The sequence below is a fragment of the Aspergillus flavus genome, chromosome 6 (genome assembly GCF_009017415.1).
Source record: "Aspergillus flavus chromosome 6, complete sequence".
NCBI lineage: Eukaryota > Fungi > Ascomycota > Eurotiomycetes > Eurotiales > Aspergillaceae > Aspergillus > Aspergillus flavus.
Genome location: NC_092410.1, coordinates 3,776,050 through 3,795,288, shown reverse-complemented (window position 1 = coordinate 3,795,288; position 19,239 = coordinate 3,776,050). Strand labels below are relative to the sequence as shown.

The 19,239-nt window shown below is 47.6% G+C and overlaps 6 protein-coding genes across 6 annotated transcripts; 4 read left to right on the top strand and 2 right to left on the bottom strand.

Annotated features, from left to right (window-relative positions):
- Nucleotides 1–119: 119 nt before the first annotated feature.
- F9C07_2286792 (RNA polymerase III, large subunit) lies at nt 120–8,355 on the top strand. The gene is made up of 7 exons (XM_071510853.1): nt 120–445; nt 522–5,291; nt 5,345–5,355; nt 5,414–5,471; nt 5,531–5,712; nt 5,802–6,171; nt 6,268–8,355. The coding sequence occupies exons 1-2, from the start codon at nt 351–353 to the stop codon at nt 4,768–4,770; spliced, it is 4,344 nt and encodes a 1,447-aa protein (XP_071368034.1). The 5' UTR covers nt 120–350; the 3' UTR covers nt 4,771–5,291; nt 5,345–5,355; nt 5,414–5,471; nt 5,531–5,712; nt 5,802–6,171; nt 6,268–8,355.
- Nucleotides 5,190–6,420, top strand: F9C07_11542 (putative aldo-keto reductase; the record flags this gene model as incomplete). Its single annotated transcript, XM_071507640.1, has 5 exons — nt 5,190–5,291; nt 5,345–5,471; nt 5,531–5,712; nt 5,802–6,171; nt 6,268–6,420. The coding sequence occupies exons 3-5, from the start codon at nt 5,546–5,548 to the stop codon at nt 6,418–6,420; spliced, it is 690 nt and encodes a 229-aa protein (XP_071368033.1). The 5' UTR covers nt 5,190–5,291; nt 5,345–5,471; nt 5,531–5,545.
- Nucleotides 6,585–7,961, top strand: F9C07_1825357 (gamma-cysteine synthetase regulatory subunit). Its single transcript, XM_041293932.2, has 2 exons — nt 6,585–6,770; nt 6,888–7,961. Exons 1-2 carry the CDS (start codon nt 6,748–6,750, stop codon nt 7,792–7,794), a joined length of 930 nt encoding a protein of 309 aa, XP_041148572.1. The 5' UTR covers nt 6,585–6,747; the 3' UTR covers nt 7,795–7,961.
- On the bottom strand, nt 8,000–8,956 carry F9C07_2286789 (kinase-like domain-containing protein; the record flags this gene model as incomplete). The annotated part of the gene is made up of 1 exon (XM_041286846.2): nt 8,000–8,956. The coding sequence occupies exon 1, from the start codon at nt 8,816–8,818 to the stop codon at nt 8,000–8,002; it is 819 nt and encodes a 272-aa protein (XP_041148573.1). The 5' UTR covers nt 8,819–8,956.
- Nucleotides 8,957–9,768: 812 nt separating this feature from the next.
- On the bottom strand, nt 9,769–10,050 carry F9C07_11545 (uncharacterized protein; the record flags this gene model as incomplete). The annotated part of the gene is made up of 1 exon (XM_041286851.2): nt 9,769–10,050. One exon carries the CDS (start codon nt 10,048–10,050, stop codon nt 9,769–9,771), a length of 282 nt encoding a protein of 93 aa, XP_041148574.2.
- Nucleotides 10,051–17,321: 7,271 nt separating this feature from the next.
- F9C07_1824736 (uncharacterized protein) lies at nt 17,322–18,834 on the top strand. Its single transcript, XM_041293910.2, has 5 exons — nt 17,322–17,526; nt 17,589–17,780; nt 17,836–17,915; nt 17,970–18,577; nt 18,689–18,834. Exons 1-4 carry the CDS (start codon nt 17,473–17,475, stop codon nt 18,481–18,483), a joined length of 840 nt encoding a protein of 279 aa, XP_041148575.2. The 5' UTR covers nt 17,322–17,472; the 3' UTR covers nt 18,484–18,577; nt 18,689–18,834.
- The last annotated feature ends 405 nt before the right edge of the window (nt 18,835–19,239 follow it).

Below are 19,239 nucleotides of genomic sequence, written 5' to 3'. Positions count from 1 at the left end.
TGATTACCCGTTTTGGAACCCTTGAGTATTGAATGTTTATGTAAGCGGTGTATCACAACATTAATTGATCTTGATTGGACGGCGCAGCTGAGGGGCCCGCGGAAGCTTTGATTTTGGCCGCAGAAAAGTTCGTCGCCGACCCCGCCGCGGTGATGTCTTGCAGATTCTCTTTCATCCGTGTCCCCGGCCTTTTGGATTGTGCAACTGTGATTCACACGGATTAGCTGGGTGCTACTGTCCTACTTATACCTTGACAAGCCCCTTTTTCGGTTGTGCGCTGACCGCAGCGCTCTACAAAACATCTCTTGGAGTTATTGCCTCCCTGCCATGATCAGCTCTTGACAAGCGTGATGCAGCCTCCGGAAGGTGTGCAGGTCGACCTGGGCAAGGCCCAGGTCATTGACCGTGCTCCTAAAGTTATTAAGGAACTGAAATTTGGTGTTCTGTAAGAACTCTGGCCTGGTATCGCTTGTCGGTTGTCTGATGGCCGTGGCTGACCCGTTCGCGCGTGACTCATATAGGTCGAACGATGATATTGTCAGCCAAGGCGTAGTCGAGGTCTCCGACCGGAAGTTCTTTGACCTTGATCGTGATAGATCGGTTGTTGCCCATGGCCCCCTCGATTCGCGCATGGGTGTATCGAGCAAAACCGCATCCTGTCAAACTTGTGGAGGTGCCCTTCAAGTCTGTAATGGCCATTTCGGCCACGTGAAACTCGTCCTGCCCTCTTTTCATGTAGGGTACTTCAAGCGTGTCATCACCATCTTGCAGGAGATCTGCAAAGAATGTTCGCACATTTTGCTCCCGGAAGGAGAACGCCGTGCTTTTCTTCGTGAAATGCGACGCCCGGGCTTGGATAATTTGAGAAGGTTGCAAATAGCGAAGCGCATCAACGAACGTTGCCGTAAGACTCGGAATTGTGACAGGTGCGGTGCCACCAACGGTGTAGTCAAGAAGGCTGGAACAAGCGCACTCAAAATCACGCACGATAAATTCCGTGCCTTCAATGCCTCTACCTCTATGAAGAAGATCCCCCCTCCCAGCAAGATTGTTTTCGATCGATCGTTCGAGGAAGCCAGGAGCCATAATCCGGAAGTTGAAAAACATCACAAAAAAGCGCAGGATGATATGAATGCCTTGCGTGTTCTAAACCTCTTCAAGAGAATTTCCGATACGGACTGCGAACTGTTGGGATTGGATCCGAAGGAAGCCAGGCCCGAAATGTTTCTCTGGCAGTATATCCCTGCACCCCCTGTGTGTATCCGTCCTTCCGTAGGCCAAGACGCTTCCTCCACCGAGGATGACCTGACTGCCAAGTTGGGTGATATTGTCCAGAGTAACATCAATCTTAAGAACGCACTACTCAAGGGTGCCCCCGTCCAGACCATCATGGAATGCTGGGACTACATGCAGCTTCAGATTGCGGTCTATATCAACAGTGACGTTCCTGGTTTGAACAAGGCAGACTTGGGCAAGCCCATACGAGGTTTTGTACAACGACTGAAAGGAAAGCAGGGACGATTTCGTGGTAATTTGTCAGGAAAGCGTGTTGATTTCTCTGGTCGAACTGTCATTTCACCCGATCCGAATTTGCGAGTCGATGAAGTCGCGGTTCCCGAGCTAGTGGCGAAGAACATGACTTATCCTGAGGTGGTCACACGGTACAACAAGGAGAAGCTGCAGCAGAGAGTTCGGAACGGAACCAAAAAGTGGCCAGGAGCGAACTACCTTGTCAAGAAAGGCTCAACCTTCAAAACCTTCCTCAAGTACGGTAGTCTCAACATGATTGCCGATCAGCTGCAGGAGGGAGACGTCGTCGAGCGCCATATCGAGGACGGTGACATTGTACTTTTCAACCGTCAGCCCTCTCTTCACAAGCTCAGTATTCTTTCCCACTTTGCCAAAGTCCGCCCTCACAGAACTTTTCGTTTGAACGAGTGTGTCTGTAACCCATACAATGCCGATTTCGACGGAGACGAGATGAATTTGCACGTACCCCAGACTGAAGAAGCAAGAGCCGAAGCCATGGAGTTGATGGGCGTGAAAAACAATCTGGCAACGCCTAAGAACGGTGAACCCATCATTTCCGCCATCCAAGATTTCATCAGTGCTGCGTACATCTTGAGTAGTAAGGATAATTTCTTCGATCGGCGCTCGTTCACGCAGATATGCCTTTACATGCTTGGCCCGGAAACTCGTTTCGACCTTCCTCCACCCGCAGTGCTCAAGCCACAGATGCTGTGGACCGGAAAGCAAGTTTTCAATATTCTCATGCGTCCCAACAAGGACGATCCTGTAATGGTCAACTTGGATGCTGCATGCAGAGAATACAAGCCCCCCAAGGATGGCCGCCCGAAAGATCTGGACCCGAAAGACGGGTGGCTCGTCATTCGTAATTCGGAGGTCATGTGTGGTGTGATGGACAAAGCTACTATTGGTTCAGGAAAGAAGGACAATGTCTTTTATGTTATGCTGAGAGATTTCGGTCCTCCAGCAGCAGCAGAGGGCATGAATCGCTTGTCGAGGCTATCCGCGCGTTGGTTTACAAACATGGGTTTCTCCATCGGTATCACAGACGTATACCCTAGCGAGAAGCTACTACAGTCGAAGCATGACCTGGTCGAAACGGCATATGCACAGTGTGACGAAGTCATTGCCCAATACAAGGCGGGTACCCTGGAGACGTTCCCTGGATGTGACGAGTTGCAAACTATGGAGAATAAGCTCTCTGGTATTCTCAGTAAGGTCCGACAGCAGGCTGGTGACGAATGTATCGCCCAGCTCAGCAAGTACAACTCTCCTTTGATCATGGCTACGTCTGGATCCAAGGGTTCAAGTATCAACGTGTCCCAGATGGTTGCCCTCGTCGGTCAGCAAATTATTGGTGGTCAACGTGTGCAGGACGGTTTCCAAGATAGAACACTGCCTCATTTTCCAAAGAATGCTCGTCAACCCCCTTCGAAGGGTTTCGTTCGCAACAGTTTCTTTTCTGGCTTGGAGCCCTATGAGTTTATTTTCCACGCCATGTCCGGTCGTGAAGGTCTGGTCGATACAGCCGTCAAAACCGCCGAAACTGGTTACATGTCGCGTCGCTTGATGAAGTCCTTGGAAGATCTCTCTTCGCGGTACGATGATACTGTGCGGAACTCTTCCGGCCATATCGTTCAGTTCCAGTACGGTGATGACAAGCTGGATCCCGTAGATATGGAGGGCAAGGCTAAGCCTGTTCATTTCGATCGGACGTTCATTCACTCCGAAGCGACCACCTATGATAACGACGAGCGCAGCTTGCAGCCCGCAGAGATCATGGAAGTGTGTGAAGAGATGCTCTCAAAGGAACGCGCTAAATTGGTCCGGAAAGATCTGCTCGACGTTGAACTCGGCTACATGGACCGGTCTAACCACGGTGTTGACCAGTTTGAAAGTGCACGCGACTTCCTCGAGTCTATCCAGCAATACGTTTCCACCAAGGCAGACAAATTGATCTCCCGAGGCGGTGACATTGATCCCTCCGATGAGAGGAGTCAGCAGGGCTTGAACCATACAGGCAAGTTGACCGAGAAGACGCTCAGGACCTTTATCTCTGCCTGTTTGATGAAATACAAGAAGGCTCAGGTGGAGCCCGGTCATGCGGTTGGTGCTGTTGGTGCCCAGTCTATTGGTGAACCCGGTACTCAGATGACCTTGAAGACTTTCCATTTTGCTGGTGTCGCTGGTATGAGTATCACTCAGGGTGTTCCTCGTATTAAGGAAATTATCAACGCTTCCAAGGAAATCAGTACACCCGTCGTGTCTTGCGAACTGGTAACCAAGGACAATGTCATTGCGGCTCGGATTGTAAAGGGACGTATTGAGAAGACGTATCTCAGGGATATCACCCACTACGTCCGAGAGACCTGGACTGGCAAAGAGGCATACATCACCGTTAAGATTAACTGGAAGACCATCCAAGACTTGGCACTCGAATTGAAAATCCAGGATATCCTTGCTGCCATCAAGAACCATAGACGCTTCAAGTCCGATGACTTGAAGTTCCGCTGCCAGCGGTCACATATTCATATCTATATGGATGTGGATCCTGCTAGCAAGCTCGGCCTTTCGAAGACGGAAATTGCCGCGACGAGTGCTGATCCTTTCCTGCGTTTGAAGCATCTCAAACGCCTACTTCCCGACATCCAGGTTCTCGGTCACCCTCAAGCCTACCGTGCGATTATTCGGACGGATGACACGTCGACTACTAACACGCTCCTTGTGGAAGGTTACGGTCTTCGGGCATGTATGAACACGATTGGTGTTGACGGCCTTCGCACGTCTACCAATAACGTGATGGAGATGCGCGAAGTTCTTGGTATTGAAGCCGCCCGGACGACCATTGTTCGTGAAATCAGCGAGGTGATGAAGGACATGGACATTGATCCTCGACACATGCAGCTTCTTGCTGATGTCATGACCTACAAGGGTGAGGTTCTGGGTATTACGCGATTCGGTCTTGCCAAGATGCGTGACTCTGTTCTTCAGCTGGCCTCGTTCGAGAAGACCGCCGATCATCTGTTCGACGCTGGTGGAGCAGGCCGTACCGACCTTGTCGAGGGTGTCTCGGAGTGTATTATTATGGGCAAAACGGTGTCTCTAGGAACCGGTGCCATGGAAGTGGTCCGTCGGATGAATTTCTTCGAAGGCCAGATTGGAGCCAGGAAGACCACATTTGAAGACACTTGGAATAACGTCTGCGAAGCGCCTCTCAAGTCGAAGAAGAGAGCTCGGACGTGAGAATATATGATTCAAAAGTGCTAATAGGTTTGGCAGTTTGCTACTTCTAAGAGTGCATCACACGGGCGTTGGATATATCAGTGTGCATCTGTCTTTTTGGCTGTTCATGATGTTTTGCGCATTAGCGATACTGAGGTAGTGATGGATGGGATCGCCATCCTTGTACTATTGACTACGTGTTATTGTTACCATATGAATCATACGATGATATGTATTTCACACTCGATCTTCTATACGGAGTACTTTGTAGTGTACTCTGTACTCCGGAGTACTGTCGAGAACAGGGAACCACTTACCGAATCAGGTTATATTAACAGATGCCCCACCGCCCACCGCAATGATCTCATACTACCAGTAGTACCTTTAAGATTCATCCCAACCCCCATCTGTACCTCTTCACCTTAACTACTCCCTACCTACACAATTACACAAACACAGTAAACAAAATGACATCCCCCCAAACCCTCCAATCAACCTACCGCCTAAACTCAGGCCACGAGATCCCCATCCTCGGCTACGGCGTAAGTAAACAAAGCGAACACCCCGCAAAGACAGACACTAACCAAACCCCCAGGTCTATCTAATGTCCGTCTAACGCTCTCCCCAAGATATCCTACAAACTAACCAAAGGAAAAACCAAAAGCTCCCCATCAAAAACCGAAATTCCCGTCCTAGAAGCCTTGAGCACCGGCTACCGCCATGTATACACTTCCCCTCTTCCAGAAATAACACATAAAATCGAAGACTAAGAATAGGACAGGTTGACTCAGCAATCATGTACCGAAATGAAAAGGCCTGCGGTCGCGCAATTGCAAAGTCAGGCCTAGACCGCTCCCAGATCTTCTTTACTACTAAAATCCCGCCCGGGTCTATGGGGTATGAGAGGACTAAGCGGGCCGTGGAGAGTAGTCTCCGGGAGGCGGGGGTGGAGTATTTCGATCTGTAGGTTTTCCATCTTATTTTTCCTCTCCATGTACCATGTGGTATTGAAGGAATTGCTACGATATAGAATGACAACTAATGCAAAACAGAATCCTAATCCATGCCCCCTACGGCGGCAAAGAAGACCGTCTAGGCTCCTGGAAGGCACTCGTCGAAGCGCAGAAAGCGGGAAAAACGAAATCAATCGGCGTCTCCAACTACGGAATCCACCATCTCGACGAACTCGAGGAGTACATCCAGCAAGGAGGCGGCGGGAGGATTGATGTCGGCCAATATGAGATCCATCCGTGGTGCGCGCGCGAGGATATCGTCGAGTGGCTTCAGAAGCGGAATATCGTTGTCGAGGCTTATTCGCCGCTTGCGCATGGGACTCGCATGGGTGAAGCTGTACTGAGGGAGTTGGGGAAGAAGTATAATAAGTCGCCGGCGCAGATTATGATTCGGTGGTGTTTGCAGAGGGTGAGTTTTCTCTTCTTTTCTTTTCTCTCTGGTGTTCTGTTCTGTTCTGTTCTTTGGTGGTGTTGGGTTGGGCTAATTGGGTTTCTTGGTCGGTAGGGTCTTGTGCCTTTACCGAAGTCTGCGACGCCCAGTCGCATCAGGGAGAATGCGGAAGTGTTTGATTTTAAGTTGGATGAGGAGGATGTGAAAAGGCTTTTTACAGGAGAGTATGAGCCTACGGATTGGGACCCTACGCTTGATTTTGATTAGATGGGCTTTGGGGATGTGGGGGTAGAGTAGAACTATAAAGAGGATGAATTCATACTATTTTGGTAGATTTATATGCCTAATTCGTATGTGGTATATGGCTTGTTATAGTTGAGATTGGTTATCAGGGCAGATGTGATAGATTACCGTAAACGGAAAGGCAAGGGCACCCGCGGGGCTGCTTAGATCTGCTTAGCAATTCAACGGCTCTCACTCCCCGAAAAGTTTCCCTCCTCGCGACAAACTATTCACCTCCTCCCCAAAACTCCCATTTTGCAACTGGACTATACTCTATCCCTGTCATAGTCTGTCAGCCATTCAACAGCGACCATGAAGCTAATCCTCTCCACCTCGTAAGTGGCGATAACCCTCTCCGGCAACAGAGATTACATTACCCCTCCGCGAAAAGAATGAACCCCGCAGGCGCGCAAACCCCGACTCTACATAGATACTAACACAATACTGAGCAGAAATCTTATGACATCCGGAGGTCACACTGTGATCCGGCAAGCCTCGACGGAAAAATCCAACGTTGAGCTGATTAACTCGCTGCGGTCAAATTTCCAGACGGCGCAACAATTATCTTCGGCCGAGACGACAACGACCCCGCGGTATCGGGCCTGGACCCGGGAGACCGAAGACGGCCTCTACATTCCAGCGATTGATTTCGCGCAGCGTGGACTGGCAGAGGAGAAGGCGCAGTATGATATTACGGTCAAATTGTTCTATTTGCCGGGGATTCCGGCGTCGCGACGATGTGCGCATACGAGGGAGGCAATTGATCTAGTCTTGAAGGAGCTACATGTAGATTCTATTGATCTATTGATTGTTTCTTTCCCCGGGATTTTGTTCGATGCGGAGGATGATAGTGAAGAGGAGGTGGAGTCGGATACCGGGAGTGAGGAGCCAGATGACTTTGACAGCATGATTCGCACGTGGAGGGTGCTCGAGGATCTGCAGGAGAAGGGTATGATTTCTCAGCTGGGAGTGGCGGAGTTTGGCAGTGAGAGACTCGCCCGGTTCCTGCCGCATACGAAGGTCAAGCCCTCTGTCGACCAGATCAACCTCAAGGACTGCTGTGTCGTGCCGAAATCGTTGATTCTCTATGCGAAATCTGAGAATATCCAACTCCTCACCCACAACGACTGCATGGACATCCTGCCCATTGGTACCACGCGGGAACTTCTTGGTCCGGGCGAGAAGGGTGCTGGCATTCTTGCTTCCACCCCGGATGCGGACGACGGTATTCAGGGTGATGTCGAGCCACAGTGGGTGGTCAAGTATACGGCTGTTGTCAAGGATCGCGGCGTTGTCGAAAACAAGGGTTATTTCGCACTCGCTGATATGGGAACCTGCGTCCAGGCTCGTGAAGATTGATCGATCCTTCTTTCTCCCTCCCCCGTCTGTCTATTCCCAGATTCCCTCATCTCCAGCATTGTGACGATAAAGCGTGGCGTTTGTCATTGACGATGAATGAAAGCATGATTCCTCCCACAAAACTCCTAGATCATAATCCCAACTCCAAACCATAACCCATAATCCCGTAACACATAAAACTCACAGAGACGAAAGTAAATGAAATTCACCCAATCATGCTCCTCTTGCGCCCTCTCATCCTAACATCCTGCAACCTCTTTAACGTAACCGCAGCCCCCTTATAACTATCCTTATACCCCTCCAGCACCTCCTCAAAGAACTTCTCCGCCTGGGGATGCGTACTCCCAAAAGCCCTCTCAAGCACATACAAATCCACCGCCCGATCCTCCTCAGAAGAACTCTGCCCTGCCAACCCAAAATCAATCAAAACCACATCCCCCACCATAGCCGGACTCTCCCCATCTTTGATATCAACATCCCCCGTCCTCAGAATTAAATTACTCGTCGTCAGATCCCCATGAATAACCCCAGCCTTATGCAACCCCCCAACAACACCCCCAATCCCCCTCATCAACCCCCTAACCTTCTCCTCCTCCCTCCGTAGCTCCTTCTCGCCCAACGAACCCCCAGAAGCCTTGATAAAAGCCTCCCACCTCTCAAAAACAACCCTCACAACCAACCCCTCGATCCACTCCATAAGCAACCACGCGCCCCCATTCCCATTCTCCCCACCTTGTCCTTCCCAATCCAACGCCAGCACCGCGGGCACATTAACCCCCTCCCGAACGAGCTTCACCAGACACCGCGCTTCCTGGAGGATGCGCTGGCGGGTCAATCGGCGGTCGAGGATGGGGTGGCGGTAGGGTTTCGAGGGTCGGATTTTCAGTGCTGCGGGCGTGTTGGTATATAGGTGGATTGTTTTGTAGAGGTGGGCTTCGGCGCCTTGGGTGAGGAGGGTTGGTGGTGGGGTTGTGTTTGTGAAGGGTTTGGGGAGGGGGGGTGGCGTGTAGGGATCTTGGGACATTTCGGGTGTTTGATTGAGTTGAATTGAATTGGTCCCGTTGTTTGTTTGTTGGGCTGGGTTGGGTTGGTGGTTGCGATTGTGGTGCTGAGGTTTGGTTGGTATGGAATTGATTTAATGTGGTGAGTGAGTGAGGGGTGCAAAAAATGTTCCCGGGTTGGAGGTTTGCTTGGTGGGGTGTCTTTTGTTGCCTGAGGGATGAGGCATCAAGGTACTGGAAGGCCGTGCTATGCAAGTGGAGTATAAAGATGCATGTATTTCTGTTGATTCTTCTAAGCGCTAGGACCGGTGATCTATTTTCTCGGTTATTCTTGAGAATATCAGATTTGTCACACTGTAAAACGCTTGTGCTTTATTCCCCGACACACCTGGCGGCTAAGTAGATGAACAGATGAAAGCCCCAAGTCATAGATGGTGCCACCCCTGGATGTAGAAAGCAGTTACGGAGCGGCTATTGCATATTAATGCTGGGGAGGATAACTACGTCTCTTGCTGAATAAGCTGTTATATAGAGAGTTATCATGGTATTGTTGCGTTTAAGAGAGAACAGCACTGTAAGGTACGTACATATGTGCATCGATAGGTAGCGATGATTATTGGAAGCTAGAAATACAACCAGAAACTATCTTGTATCTTATTAAGTAAAATCTGACAACCTGTGACCATTCTATCGCAGATTACCAGTAATTTATCATTCAGTCGCTGCACCCAAGACTGCATTCCTTTCCAGTTGCGTGGCTACAGAGAAGAACCCAGCCTTATTACTATAGATTCGACATGAAATATGTTCTTTCAAGGAATCCAGTCCTTCCAGCAGAGTATAATTGTGAATCAATATTAGTAGAAGAAAATAAATAGATAAAAAAAAAAAAAAAAAAAAAAAGAGGAATACAAGGTACGACCGTACAGTCAAGATAATAGAACCCTCCTCTACCGAGAATGCAGAGTCTTGTTCAGCGCCTAGTAACGTCTTCCCCTTGAATAGCCACCTGGAGCTTATGCAAGTCGCAATCAACCAAATGATCCAACTTCACGCCCAGAAGCCCAGGCTCTACCGACTGACGCGCTTCCCCAGCGACAAAGTCGGCAGGGTTCACAATATCGACTTTCTTCCCTCCAAAGCTCCGAGCCTCCTCTTTGAGCGCGTAGTCCCGATTAGCTTCTGTCTGAATACTAACAATAGGCTGACACGCCACCGGAACCTTCTGCGTAACCAGAATGGTAGTGTGCAGCATGCTAGGGATTTCATCCTTCTTCGATTTGTTCTCAGTCAATTTCCACTACCCTATGTTCGCTTGTCTACATCAGGACCGTCGATCCAGGTAGTGCCCACCAGCATGGTACGTGATTCCTGCTATCCAAGGCAAGTGGAGTATGAGGGCAGCACTGGTAGGAACGCCTGCAGATTAGTAGTTCTGCAGATACCGAGACAAGAAAAGAGAAGTGGAGCATTTGAATGAACAACGCAGTGACTAACCTCGTCCAGGATGATAGAATGAGACAGATATGTACGTAGATGCGTTGTGACACCATAGCATGGATATAGGACGAGCTGCTCGCCTTACTGTATTATAACGAAAGGTATTCTTACTAGTCTTCATCCCTACCGCAAATTACTTGTAACTCCCTAGGCTTATGCGTGCCTCACGACTAGTTAATGCAGATCTAATCCTGAAAGAGTATCTCGGGCTTGACCAGATCCCGGGACGCTCCCGTGTCCGGAATTCCTGGAAATATATCGACGTTAAATATCAGCCTTGATAATGTGTTAATTGCTAATCTACAGAAACAGCGTGGTCAGCTTGTACTGCATCATCAACATCCTCGTCGGGTCTATAGTTGGTCCTAGAGTACACAATGATATTGATAACATGCTGGCGATAAGGTCGTCAAGGCGCGACCTTGAGATCCATGGCATTTTGGTCGAGTGGGATTGAGATAACACTTGGGCTACCTTCTCCGAAATGGCTTGCCGGATACAGTAGCCCAACGTCTTGTTAATTGGCTATGTCTCATGATGGGTATGAAAGACTCGGGTCTGGCCTTGAACTCCACTATTGCCCTCTAGTCTGCAATACACAGGGCACTAATCAGTCTTTTTTTCCTTTCTCGGGAAATGTTCTGCATGCTGGTCGGGTATCCAAATTGAGGACAGGCTATGCCGTTAATTTATGGAGACTTGTTCCGCGATTGGCAGATGAAATTGAATCCTCTCACGTTGCATGGCATTTACACAGGCTAAACATTCAGTGGGTACTTGTTCCAGTAGTCTTAGCGGTAATAATATATCACAGATCGTTCAATCTAGACCGTATCATATTCATGAAAGGCTTTGCTAATTTGGGCATACATAGATATTAGTTATGTTATAATTGGACAGGGTGGAGAGGAGGTGATGCCGTGGCGGTTAAAATCGATCATTGCACCCTCAAAAGCCGAAAGGTTGGGCATGGCAATCCAGGTTTTACGGCTGCAAGGCACATAACTAGTACATTACGGCCGGGCATATAGTGTTGCCGAGTATAATCGCATAGCACATGAACTAGGATCCAGAATGGCATCTAGAACTATACCTATTGCTGCAACATCTAAGTCGTATGTCTTGTATATCTCGCATGAACACTGGCTTTCTCAATAGTCCCTACAAGCTAAAAGGAAGAGCCCATGGCCATCAATCGCCCGCACACGTCTGGGTCAATTGTGTTAGTTAACCAATGGTGATTATAATCACGTAATGAGTCTATCTAAGCCTCGGTACTCACTAACTTGATTTGGAGTGGTTCATAATTTCGCTATTATGCAGCGTGCCCGTAGAATATTTCAAATCGGGTCATGTTATCCTCGATTGAGCTGGCACATTCTACGGATCCTGTTTTTGTCTGTTGGCGATATACGCTTGATTCTCAGATGAAGTGACGTCAGGACAATAGTTGCGTCTGAGGGTTATAAAGAGAACGCATAAAGGAGAGTCCATGTTGGATTGTATAAGTGTGCGCATTGTCTAACGGGCTTGACCTATGCACATCGTTAACCCTACTAACGGCTCATAATAAACCGATAATGCTAGGGATGACCACCATGTATAGCGGTCCTGCGACACGCGAGGTACGGAAATATATCAAAGGAGCAACTGTCTACCCACCTCCCTACCTTTTCTTCAAATTTCCTCCCAACTAACTTAGAGATACGAATTTAGACCAGTAGATTCAGTGCTTCGATGGCATTTCATGGATCAAGTCATGCAGACAAACCAGGCCTTTACGAAAACCAACCAACCTGCTTTTTGAAGCTTCGACACTACCATAACCTCCTCGCGGAGTATCATCTTCGGGTGTTGGAGCGGACCGGGGTGGTCAAGGATCGGATCGCTGGTGTGAAGGCTTCGGTGCTCTCCATCCCCTGCATAATGATTGATCCGGGAAAGCATAGTCGGACGCTGAGACTTGGATGATCTGGTCAAATACAGAAAGAATTGAGAATTTTAAAATCAGAATCATAGCTACAGAATTGGTTAAGCAAACATAAATATAATGAAGTTATCGTCTGAGAGGCTTCGTGATAATATCAGGCGCTATGAGGACCGGTGTAGCATCGCTGACATCTGATGAGAGAATTGCGGCTTTATCGTTCGTGAATGTCAAGTAAGACATCCCTTTGCGTATAAGAACTCAGCTTCATGGATGAACTGTATTCCATAAATACTAGTTTTTTGTAGGCCATTGCCAGGTTTGCGTATTAAATTGTCATCATCAGGGATAACCAGGTAATCACATCGGAACCTACCTAGGGAGACTGAGACCTCTTGGCTAAGTTCAGAATTTATTGACGTGACTGTAAATTACGGAGGACAGGCAGGTAACACCTATTTTAGTCATCCTTTAGTCTGCAAATACTTTCTTGCCGGCCCATGGTCCATTTTCCATAGCTCCTCGATGAGCGGCAATAGCGCGATAGAACCGGCTATAATGATTGAAAATGTGGTTCATCATGAATATCATACCTTCGACTGATGCCCTGGAAGTACACTTTATGGTACTGCCTTGCTCTATCAGTCTTTCTTCTTCCTACATGAGAGATACATAGCCACACTGAACAGCTACCTCATGTTTCTGGATACGAGTCAACTCTCGAGAGCAGTTGTAGTGTACTTCTAAACGGTTTAGTTTCTCATACCATGGTACTAGTCTTGTTGGCCAAGCCCCTGCGTTCCTCTAACCATTCAGAAAATGGCTCGCGGGTTTTGACCAAACCCCGAAGTTCTTCCCGCTCCCCTGGATTTTACCCTGGGAACATTCGATCTAGATACACTGGCACCCATGATTCGCTGATCGATTCTTCAGACCGTTACGATCAACGTTATACTATAAAGTTAGGGCTACTGTAGTTGGAAGCTTAAGCGTTGTCATCCTCCCCTCTTACTACGTCTTGTGTGGAAATCCTCACTCTAATTAAACCCCACTGGAGAGCGAAAGGAAAGAATATAATAACAGAAAGGAGAAACTAAGATAAGATTTAACAAGGAAGACTTGTTGATCGGACAGAAGACTGTATTTGGAAATTCCAACATGCATCGTAGTAGCTGATTCTAACTTCTGCCAAGTGCAGTTAGGATTTTATCCTTGAAGACTCCGGAGACCTTATCCTAGCCAATTAGATCCATGGGTATGGATCCACTTATACTACTTTAGTATTACTTCAGTTGTGTCTACCAATTATAATAGTCTGCATGTATAGACTATCAACTAATGATTGAATCCTGCAGTATTTTACTCTTTTTAAGAACTTTTAGCTCGAGGTACTATAGTCTATAGCCCCTAAATCCAGGTATTGTTACCGCGATCTTTAAGAATCACATCCTATATTTGGGCTATACTATCGCTATATGTAATTCAATAGATTATATTCGGTATTACTATACCAGTCCATGGCCCGATGTGAAACGCTAGGGCTTCGGCAAGAAATCGCTATTGTCCGGACCCTCGATTTACCCGAGTCTACGAACGCGGCATCTCCTGGGAAGGTGGACACTAGGGAAGGATGCTCGATTGTGGAATATCTGGTGGAAGTGGTTTAGACCTGGATAGGTACTCTTTCCGGTCTTCCGGATAGTCAACAGTTTTCATTTCGTAATTTACTGTTTGCCCACTTCCCTGTAGGCCAGCGACATGTTCAGTTGGAGGTGCCCCATGAGATACTATGTGGTGACAGTCCTGCTTTCCTGTAAGATACGAGTTTCTTCACATTAAATACTACTCTTCAAACTATATACTCTTCAAGTGAAGAATCTTCCGCGTGTTCACAGCATACATGGCATAAGACTCAGTACCTAACCCCAGCTTTTTGCCGCCTTGGACTGGGCTCACGCTCCAGAGTTTCTGAGGCCAAGGTTTCATAACTTCCCCGTGTTTATACTTCCAAGTTCGATAGAACGAACTATACAACAGCAGATCCAAGTCTCTATCTAACCGTGAAACTATAACCATTGCATCGTGATTATACCCAGCATTCTGAAACGTTTACATAAAGGTCTTTTAGCTAAGATCAACACGATATCTTTCCCACTGTGATACCGTTTTCCTTTCTCAGAAAGAGAAAGTAGACTTAAATGAGTGTGGGGACCTCTATACAAAGCTTAGCAGAAGAGGTGGCTGACAGAGAAACTTCGGACCCTCCACATTACGTCCTGAATAGCCGATGGTCGAATCATAGGCACTGATGCAGTTAGATCGAGGCATTCCTGGGCAGGAGATCTCAGCAACGGGCAAACCTCGGGATATGGTCAAAGCCCGTGATACCGTTATGGGATAGATCTGCAATAACTGGCCTAAGAGGGACACGAACGCCCGGCCGACTATCTAGATATACATTATGCATGCTGAGCGCCATTATAGGCACTACATAACGCCTGTGCCAAAATCAAATTCAACATACGTTCTTTTACTGTCCTGTCTTGAAGCGGGGTTGAGGAAGGGATGCGAAGCTTCAGTTCGAGCGACATTCAATGCCTGATTGAGTCGGCTCCGGGGGTTCGACCTCCTAAGGAGAAGGGGAGCCGCTCATTCAAGGACATTGCAGCGGATTACATGCCAGTCCAACTACAAGCATTTCATCCCCTACTGGGTAGGTTCTTGCCTAGGGCTGAACACCAGAACTTAGATAATTTTTCAGAGTTCGCGCACAGTGCCATCTCATTCACAAAGATGTCAGCAACGCCGAAATGGACTCAAGTAGGTTCATCTACGAGGGCAGAGTTTGAGAGAATCGCAACACTATCACGGCGAAAGCATTCATCCAGAGCTTGTACTGCATGTCAAAGGAGAAAGAGAAAGGTAATTATTTCTACCTGAAGCATCCGAGAATAAGGATCTTTGTTAATGATCAGTTGTGAGCAGTGTACTGGGGAAATACCGTGCGGAGGTTGTCATACATATAGGACGGCGTGTTTGGTAGACAAAGAGACCGACCAACGACGGAAGCTGCAATCGAGGCGCAGATTGGCGCAACTTGAACAGACATCTGACGTTTTGGATGGGCTACTTGAGCTACTTCGTGACGAAAACCGCATAGGAAGATCGGATCTGCACGGCCGCCTCAGGAGTAGCAGATTGTTAAGTACTATCTATGAAGACATCTGCAAGAGACGAAATCCGCGCAAGCCTGCAAATGAATCAAGGAATCATACAGAATCTCAGAATGATCCGCACGAAAGGCCAAACATAACCATCTCTACTCGAGACTCGTCGTGTATAAAATTACTGACGCACATTCCCATCCATCAGACGCATCAACCACTGTATTCCTCCGAATTCCTCTCTCTGAGCTCACCCATACACAAACCACAAGCTCAGCATTACTATGGCGACACTAAAGCTCCTGTGCGAGCACAATATGATGATGATCTCGCCAATGCAGCTGTTTCTCAGCCACATTGTCGGGAACCCCTCTTCTCTTTGCAGCAAAGAGATATCGACGGTGAAATGTTACGAAGGCTTTCGGTGCATGTCTAGGGTCAGGCCTCCAAGTAACGGGGGCAGTAATTTCCACGCAGGATCCTCCAGCCGTGTCTGTTGTTTGTGAATCCACGTCAGCTTATTCAAAGACGAAGATGTTCTGGATGGCTTATCATTATTGAAGAGTTCGTCCTGGGGTATCATATCGACACGATAAGGCCGTTGAACTTCGCATACTGTGTTGGGCGATCAAGCCATGGGAGCAAAACGGGACCTTATATGATGTGAATATCATGGTATGAATACAATAAGCTCGGATTATAACAGTCGTGTACCTTGATCTGTAAGGTAGGGAAATCGTTTTGCCAATAGCAAATAGTAGTGATAGGTTTATTGTCTTTAATCACACGAAGTTCGCAATGCCGTGCTAAATCGAAGGCTCTTCATGCTCCGGGACATCCGTGAAGTCTAAATGTCAACTATCAACCGTGGCTAAGATATTCTTGTTTGTGCTGCAAAGGCGCTGGTTATGCTTCCAGTATATTGTTCTGTATTGTTAAGTTTCCTTGGTTACAACGAGCCAAGGTGTTAGGTATGAAATGCAGGGGTGCCGTCTTACAGCACAAGAAGAGGTGGCCTACCAAGCCTAGGCAAGCTGCGCTCGCTCATAGTCAAATGATCGAATAAGAATATTTCTCCTAGTCTCACCCCTACTAGGATCCTGGGATTGTGATATCCATTGATAATTGGTGCTAGAGAGTGCGAGATGAACAATAACCTGCCCGAGATCGATGGTTCTCTAGCATTCCCGGCAAGAGCTTTCCTACCTACAGCGGAAGTGCACATAAGTGAATAATCAATTTGCTATAGTTGAATGAGGCGGAGACTGGGTCCCAGTGAGGCGAGTGGGGATGTCTCGCTTGTAACGTCAAATAAATGATCTCGCTGACGAAAGCGACGTGCCATACCTTGGCCATCTCGGGATATTGGGCAGCTATAAATTTCTGATTCCGATAGAGGCAATAGACAGGCTACGAAAACATGCAACTCTGGGCTAGTCGAGGTGAGGTTCTCCGGTTCTGTATTCCAATTATTAGTCCTGACGGGGCTTGAACTCTACTATGTGCATTTCGATCATCCAGACTCTCTTGTTACTAGATAGTCATTTTGTGCTCTCTCCATAGTACTATGAATGTTTATTCCTTTAGCTGTTTCCGGAAACCGTTGTTGCCACCTATGCTCTTTGGCTACTTCGACAATACCACTAAAGTATGATAAATTACGCCTAGGGAAAACTGGAGTGCTCCTCTGTTACCCAAAGGAACAGTTTAGCCGGGTTTCGCAGAAGGATTACCAAGAAAAGCAAAGAGCTGAAGCCATAGAACCAGTTGTTAGACACCTGTAGATACTTTTGGAACGCGAATCTTCATGGCCGTCTATCAATGGTCTCTACCTCTTTCCCTCCAGTGGTAGCTTAGTCTTACCTGTTCACCCTGTCTTATATCCAGATTACTTGATCTCATCGCGATTACGTCTAATCCTATCCGATACCTCAAACGATTGATGCTATACTTACCTTTTGAGTCTCCATTATCCCTTTGGATACATTCCTTGCTCTTGCGTGCCAATATTGCCTCCTGTTATTCGCTTTCCAGTGCTCTTGCCAGCGCTTGTCCGTCATCCTAATTAGTCTTGCTGTCTTTTGCCATGACACCTAAGAGAATACCAGGTATTAAATGTCCCTGGAAGCATTGTGGAAAGGTAAGGTCTTTGTTAGCTATTTCTCTGTGTTCTGGGCCCGAGCCTACTGATAATATACATAGACGTTCACGCGCAAAACAGATCTTTGCAGACACTATCGTATACATATCAACGATCGACCCTTTCACTGTCCGGTAGAAGATTGTAACAGGAGGTTCATCCAACGAAGCGCATTAACAATTCATTCTCGAACACATACTGGGGAAAAGCCTCATATATGTGAACATAAAGAGTGTCGGAAAGCGTTTTCTGATGTAGGCATGCTCCAGCGCAACTTGCTAAGTGATAGAAGTTGCTAAGAAGGTGCAGTCTTCCAGCTTATCCCGACACCGGAGGATTCACACCGGGGAGCGACCTTATATCTGTCAGGAACCGACCTGTGGGAAAAGGTAGAAGTGCCATGTTCCCTTATAAGCGACCAAAGCATTGATGCTCTTGTATAGCTTTTGCCGCAAGATAACGCTCACCAAGCACCGAGAGCGTTCACATTCCCCGGATATAGTGGCTCGACCGCCATCGGTTAATGTAGCTCATGCAATTCGAGGCCAAGAATCTGTTCTTGCTTCCTTGCCGAATGGTCAAGGCTTTATAGCACAACAAACCTACTATCCTTATGCTGAACCACAAGTCCCTGCTTTCTACCCGCAGTCATGTGCTCCAGTGATGCCCGTTCCCCTGCAAAACGCGCTACTCCTTGGTACTTGCAGTTTACCGGGTACAATCCCCGTTGATAATCAGCACGCGAAACCGCAGTACATACCAACCCTGCAGCAAATGGCACCGCTTGATCTGCCAGGATTTTATCTCGCCGATTTTCCGATGGCAGTTCACCCTTGTTTCCATGGTGGACAGGCAGCTGCTGATCTACGTGTACTATCATGGTGGTCGGGGTCCACAATACCACTTTCATTTCCTGAAGCAACATGGAAGAACAGACTAGGGCTTCCTTGGGGGTGAGCTGAATAGAATCACGCGCTCTCTCGAGCCGCCTACTCGGTCTCTATCCTCTGAGACACTGTGCTTAACTCTTAGGAAGCCCTGTTAGGTAAAGGTAAGCTGAAAGTCCCAGTCTAGTATAATGGCGTACTTACCCTGGGCACTGTGACACTGCTCGTGTTATGTGATGACATACGGCAATATGCTAATAAGTATTATGATATAGACCGCTTACTTCCTTTTTTCATCCGAATTGGTTCTATGTTTATATTCTGGAATTTCAATTCTCGTCTCTGCCAACGCTTAGGTTCTGTAAATTCACTGCTTGTTTCCCCAGTCGTTTCTTGCTATCTCTGTAGCTCCTTCTATCGCTTCCCTGTCCAGAGGGCTGGAGTTGAGGCGCCGGTAATACATGTCACTCATTGGATGTATCTATATTCACAACGGCGAGAATAGCAACGAAGTCACTGAATACAATCCAGGAACTCTTTGAAGAACAAGAGGTTCATGTCCTCGTTTTCTACTTTCGGCAAACAGCACTTTTTTGTTCTCCCTGTCTAGCGAGCACGGAGCTACTGCTGAAATATATGTTGATTGATAGTTCTTAATAGCTCATCTTCTAGATATGACCGATGGGATATTAATAGGTTTATGTCTGGGAAAGTAGTTTGTGAATTGTCCGTTACATGCTACCGTACTTGTTGTCTTACCATTGCTATCGCGTGAGGTATTTACACAGATGGAAAGGTAGCAGTTCTTGTCCAGATATGGCATATG

Bases quoted from the DNA above. Each gene is read 5' to 3' on its own strand.
- F9C07_2286792 (XM_071510853.1), top strand. From the start codon at position 351: ATGCAGCCTCCGGAAGGTGTGCAGGTCGACCTGGGCAAGGCCCAGGTC. The intron at 446-521 runs GTAAGAACTCTG...TGACTCATATAG, and splicing joins GAACTGAAATTTGGTGTTCT to GTCGAACGATGATATTGTCA.
- F9C07_1825357 (XM_041293932.2), top strand. From the start codon at position 6,748: ATGAAGCTAATCCTCTCCACCTC. The intron at 6,771-6,887 runs GTAAGTGGCGAT...AATACTGAGCAG, and splicing joins AAGCTAATCCTCTCCACCTC to AAATCTTATGACATCCGGAG.
- F9C07_1824736 (XM_041293910.2), top strand. From the start codon at position 17,473: ATGACACCTAAGAGAATACCAGGTATTAAATGTCCCTGGAAGCATTGT. The intron at 17,781-17,835 runs GTAGGCATGCTC...AAGAAGGTGCAG, and splicing joins GTCGGAAAGCGTTTTCTGAT to TCTTCCAGCTTATCCCGACA. The intron at 17,916-17,969 runs GTAGAAGTGCCA...GCTCTTGTATAG, and splicing joins GAACCGACCTGTGGGAAAAG to CTTTTGCCGCAAGATAACGC.